Genomic DNA, 5942 nt, shown 5'->3' on the forward strand with positions numbered 1-5942 from the left:
TCCTGAATATAAAACTGGTATATCCTGAATATAAAACTAATTATATCCTGAACATAAAACTGGTATACCCTAAATATAAACCGGTTATATCCTAAATATAAACTAGTTATATCCTGAATATAAAACTAATTATATCCTGAACATAAAACTGGTTATATCCTGAATATAAACCGGTTTTATCCAGAATATTAACTGGTTTTATCCTGAATATAAAACTGGTATATTCTAAAAATAAAACTAGTTATATCATGAATATAAAACTGGAATATCCTATTGAAATAAAATTGGAATATCCTGAATAAAAAGCTGGTATATCCATAATATAAAACTAGTTATATCTTAATTATGAAACTGTTATATCCTGAAAATAAAATTGGAATATCTTGAATATAAAACTGATATATTCTTTACCTCGAGAACCCTTCCCGTCTTCTTCTCCCAGATTGCGCGCAGGCCGCGTACAAATCTCTGAAGCGCAGATTCTGAACCCAGGGTTAAATGATGAACAGTTTCCTGTAGATGCAAGGAGATACTCTCCACCATACTCTGGTAGATATCCTAAATATTCGCCGCCATTATTCTCAACTTTTCATTTATAATTTTAGCTGAATAGATTTTTTTAGGGCTCTTAGATAAAAGGAATTGAAGAGACTGAACATGTGATTTCAAGTAAACCTATCTCTTGAAGAATTGCATACTCGATTAACATCGATACCCTTTACTCCTTTGTCTAAGCAACAATAGAAGAAGTATTTTTGTCTTAAATTGTGTCAATTTCATTTTTGACGCATAAATCCGCAAGCCATTTACATTTTAGGAAACCATAAATCAAATCAAATCAATTTCACCAGAAAAACAAACATATCGGAGTAATTTTTGCCTAATTGAATATTTAAAAGTTACCGTTGTGAATTAGGCAGGCCTCTCTTCAAATGGATTGCATTGTCAGTCCCTTTAAGTTTATATGGTTTCCGTTCTTTAAACCATTTGATTTGCCGTTTAAAAACCTCTCAAATGTAATCAAATTCTAATTCTCTATTAATTTCTTTGATATTTTCCATAAAGTACGGTACAAAGAAAGAAAACTATTTTCCTCAAATTATTAAAAATATAATATTTTTACTTACAGTGGTAGGCGATAATATCAATACAATGAAGACTAATTTCGATTTAAATTTTGATTTATTTCAAGCTGTTAAACAACATGGATACACATAAAACAGAAGTCAAGAGAAGCTGTCTGTAATTAATTCCGCAGTAGCTGTATCCCTATCTTTCTACTTTGCCGTTCTTATCATATTTTGTGTTATAGTTCTATCTTTAGTTTTGTTACCTGGTCGGTCATACCGGTCTGTATAATCATGTTCGTAAATAAATTAGTTGAATACAATCTGTTGTTCAGTATAAACGTAATCAGCCTGGGTATGCTGATTATTAGAGTTTGAGGCATTTAGCCAAACATCAGTCGGGATTGACTGCCAGTTAGAGTTTGAGGCATTTAGCCAAACATCAGCCGGGATTGACTGATAGTTAGAGTTTGAGGCAGTTTAGCCATAAAGTTTAAGTAAGGAGAGACGGGCTAGATCGTTACATGTCGATTAAAAAAGCTTCTTTTTGATTACTTGTAAACTTGTAATTCGAAAAAAGCTTCTTAACAATCAAAACTTATCATCGTTAAACATTTAGGAGGTAGTTCTGAAAAATATACACCCCTGAAATTATATTAAAACATTATCCCTGATTTTGCTAAATCTTCTTAGATTAGCTAGATTAGTTGACACAAATAATTATTTTTTAGTTAGTTTTTGCGATCTATAAAAATGCATTCATTAACTAGAGAAATTTTCTAAACCATTTATTGCAAACTTCTTCTTACAATATTTGGGTTTCAGGTAATTTTAAACGTTTTAGTTACGTTTAGCGCCAAAAAAAACTTACCTTTTTCATCCTGGGCCAGTTGGAAGGATAATACAGAAATAGTTTCTTCAGAACCCTGAATCTATGACATAATTCTACAAATTTTAAAATTTTAACATTTCTCTGTTTGCTTTTAGAATTCTTCCATGGATTCCCTAATGTAAATCAAATATTATAGAACAAACTGCATTCCTTGATTTGCTTCATCAGAAGTTCTTCTTCTTCCTGGTTTAGCTCAGTAACAACAGGAATAGGATTGGAACGGACCTACACATAGAAACATATTGGAACGGACCTACACATAGAAACATATTGGAACGTAACTACATAGAAACATATTAAAACAAAAAATTATTGGAACAGAAACATAAAAACATATTCGGACGGACCTATACCGTACACATATTCATATTCATATTCATATTCATATTCATATTCATATTCATATTCATATTCATATTCATATTCATATTCATCATATTCATATTCATATTCCTATTCATATTGGAACACGAACAGACCAAGACATAGAAAATAGAAACGGGTCAAGACATAGAAACATATGAACAGACCAAAAGACACAATTATTAGAACATAGCTTAAAAATAAATGAAAATAATTTATTTGCATCGTATTTTTGGCTTTCAAAAGGACCTTACAAATCAGAGAGATTGATAAAAGATTGAAATTGAATGTTGCATTATTTTTAATATGTATAATATTGACTTAAATAGATGATAAATGATTTGGAAAATCGAACGTCAATGAAGAATTTAATATTCTTCGTCCAGGTCATGAAACAAAATAAAACATACTAATGATCTAAATATAAGTTAAATATTTAACGAATTCTATGAAGTGTATACTTAAGAAGGAAAAATCATAAACAGAGCAGAGAAATTGAAAAAATAGCCATTCAAACACACTCAGCATAAAATTAAATAAGTAAATGGACAAACATTATTCCGCAGAAATCAGAGCCGAGCCTTCATGAAAGCAATAGTATTGACTACAAAAAAAAACTATCTGTGAAACGATAAGGGATGAAAACATTGATTTAGTTGATAAACTTACTCGTTCTTGCAGAATATCCACGGTCTGATCAATGAATCCTTGAACCTTCATTGAATCTCCTAGAACCAGATAATAACAGTCCTCTCCTCCCAACCCAGAGTAATAATATCCAGCCCCAGAACCCATCCTGGAGAAGTATAGAGCTGGAGGTGGTTTAGCGTCTACACCAGATAGTTCTAGGAGAACAGGAGGTTTAGTATCTACACTAGATAGTTCTTTGTAGAACAGAAGGTTTAGTATCTACACTAGATAGTTATAGGAGAACAAGAGGTTTAGTATCTACACTAGATAGTTCTAGGAGAACAGGAGGTTTATTTTCTACACTAAATAGTTCTGAAAGAACAGAAGGTTTATTATCTACACTAGATAGTTCTCAGTAGAACAGGAGGTTTATTTTCTACAATAGACAGTTCTACAAGAAAGTATAATTAGTAGAACAGGAGGTTTAGTCTCTACAGTAGATAGATCAAGAAGCAAGGTAAAATAAGCAAAACAGGAGGTTTAGTCTCTACACTAGATAGATCTACTAGCAAAGTAAAATAAGCAAAACAGGAGCTGAATATTACCTGATGCTACCCCCTGTCCTCCAAGGAGCTGAATATTACTTAAAGCTACCCCCTGTTCTCCAAGGAGCTGAATATTACTTAAAGCTACCCCCTGTCCTCCAAGGAGCTGAATATTACCTAAAGCTACCCCTGTCCTCCAAGGAGCTGTATATTACCTAAAGCTACCCCTGTCCCCCAAGGAGCTGAATATTACCTAAAGCTACCCCCTGTCCTCCAAGGAGCTGTATATTACTTAAAGCTACCCCTGTCCTCCAAGGAGCTGTATATTACCTAAAGCTACCCCTGTCCTCCAAGGAGCTGAATATTACCTGAAGCTACCCCCTGTTCTCCAAGAAGCTGAATATTACTTAAAGCTACCCCCTGTCCTCCAAGGAGCTGAATATTACTTACAGCTACCCCCTGTCCTCCAAGGAGCTGAATATTACTTAAAGCTACCCCTGTCCTCCAAGGAGCTGTATATTACCTAAAGCTACCCTGTCCTCCAAGGAGCTGTATATTACCTAAAACTAACCCGTCCTCCAAGGAGCTGAATATTACTTAAAGCTACCCCCTGTTCTCCAAGGAGCTGTATATTACCTAAAGCTACCCCTGTCCTCCAAGAAGCTGTATATTACCTAAAGCTACCCTGTCCTCCAAGGAGCTGAATATTACCTAAAGCTACCCCTGTCCTCCAAGAAGCTGAATATTACCTAAAGCTACCCTGTCCTCCAAGAAGCTGAATATTACTTAAAGCTACCCCTGTCCTCCAAGGAGCTGAATATTACCTAAAGCTACCCCCTGTCCTCCAAGGAGCTGAATATTACCTAAAGCTACCCCCTGTCCTCCAAGGAGCTGAATATTACCTAAAGCTACCCCTTGTCCTCCAAGGAGCTGAATATTACTTAAAGCTACCCCTGTCCCCCAAAGAGCTGAATATTACCTAAAGCTACCCCCCATACTCCAATTAGCTGAATATTACCTAAAGCTACCCCCATACTCCAATGAGTTGAATATTACCTAAAGCTACCCCCGTACTCCGATGAACTGAATATTACCTAAAGCTACCCCTGTACTCCGATGAGCTGAATATTACCTAAAGCTACCCCCGTACTCCGATGAACTGAATATTAACTAAAGCTACCCCTGTACTCCGATGAGCTTAATATTACCTAAAGCTACCCTCGTACTCCGATGAGCTGAATATTACCTAAAGCTACCCCCGTACTCCGATGTGCTGAATATTACCTAAAGCTACCCCTGTACTCCGATGAGCTGAATATTACCTAAAGCTACCCCCGTACTCCGATGAGCTGAATATTACCTAAAGCTACCCCCTGTCCTCCAAGGAGCTGAATATTAACTAAAGCTACCCCCTGTCCTCCAAGGAGCTGAATATTACCTAAAGCTACCCCCTGTCCTCCAGGGAGCTGTATATTACCTAAAGCTACCCCCTGTCCTCCAGGGAGCTGAATATTACCTAAAGCTACCCCTTGTCCTCCAAGGAGCTGAACCAGCCTCTGGAGTCTAGAAAGCGGAGCAGAGCTGACCTGCTCCAACCAGTCGCTTGGTTCCTCACTTAAAAAGTTTTTTTTAAATACATTTTTTGAGGGAATGAAAAAAGTTATACAATTTCAGATAATCTGAAAAACTGTAAAAAAAAGTTAATATCACTTTGGTTGAACAAATAAATCAAGAACGAATAAATCAAGAATTTAGGAGACCAATTAATGGATATTGAATATTTTTAAAGACAAGGTTTGAGAATTTTTATCATTTTACTAATACTAGGCCACCAGCGGCATTTCACATGACAATTTCAGATTTTCTCTGTTTTATAAGTGGATTTTTAAATATTTTGTACGAGCACAATTTGTTCATTTCATCCAGCCACAAACCTTTCCAAGGGTTGTAAAAGTTGTAAGTTATTATTAGGTTTTTAAGAGTTCATAGAAATGGTATATTTGTATAGAAAATGTTAATCTCGTCTTCATATAGGAGTTTCGAAATTGTTAAGATTTTTACGGTCAGTTTGTTCGTATTTAACAAATTAATCATAAAATCTTTTCAAAATTTAAATATTCATTGACAATGTTGTGTTTTATGGTTGAACTATTCATTATCACAGAAAAATAATAATTTTCGAATTTTAAACAGATTTTGTAAAACGTTTTATAAGATAATCAGTAGACTTATGTGATTTTATAATTTAATATAATTAATTATAAACTTAGGTCAAATTTTGGATTTTCCGCAAATTGTATGAAAGATGTATTAACTAACAAAATCATTCCATTGGGTTTTGTGATTATTTTCTCTCAATTATTTTCATTGAAATACGCAGTTTATATAATTTTGACTAGCACTGACGCAGGTAACGCAGGGCTCAAGGTATGGCTGAATATTACC

The 5942-nt window shown here is 34.6% G+C and overlaps 1 protein-coding gene across 1 annotated transcript; it reads right to left on the reverse strand.

Moving 5' to 3' along the window:
* Positions 1-1873: 1873 nt before the first annotated feature.
* Positions 1874-5133, reverse strand: LOC111698648 (uncharacterized). The gene is made up of 4 exons (XM_023469033.1): positions 5014-5133; positions 2992-3167; positions 2110-2184; positions 1874-1999 (listed from the first exon to the last, which is right to left on the reverse strand). The coding sequence occupies exons 2-4, from the start codon at positions 3115-3117 to the stop codon at positions 1889-1891; spliced, it is 312 nt and encodes a 103-aa protein (XP_023324801.1). The 5' UTR covers positions 3118-3167; positions 5014-5133; the 3' UTR covers positions 1874-1888.
* Positions 5134-5942: the final 809 nt, after the last annotated feature.

Source organism: Eurytemora carolleeae, unplaced genomic scaffold (genome assembly GCF_000591075.1).
Source record: "Eurytemora carolleeae unplaced genomic scaffold, Eaff_2.0 scaffold300, whole genome shotgun sequence".
Lineage (NCBI taxonomy): Eukaryota > Metazoa > Arthropoda > Copepoda > Calanoida > Temoridae > Eurytemora > Eurytemora carolleeae.

Coding starts and splice junctions, on each gene's coding strand:
- LOC111698648 (XM_023469033.1), bottom strand. CDS start 3,117: ATGGGTTCTGGGGCTGGATATTATTACTCTGGGTTGGGAGGAGAGGAC. Junction 2,185..2,991: donor TGGATATTCTGCAAGAACGA/GTAAGTTTATCA, acceptor TTCTATGTGTAG/GTCCGTTCCAATCCTATTCC. Junction 2,000..2,109: donor TTCTGATGAAGCAAATCAAG/GAATGCAGTTTG, acceptor ATTATGTCATAG/ATTCAGGGTTCTGAAGAAAC.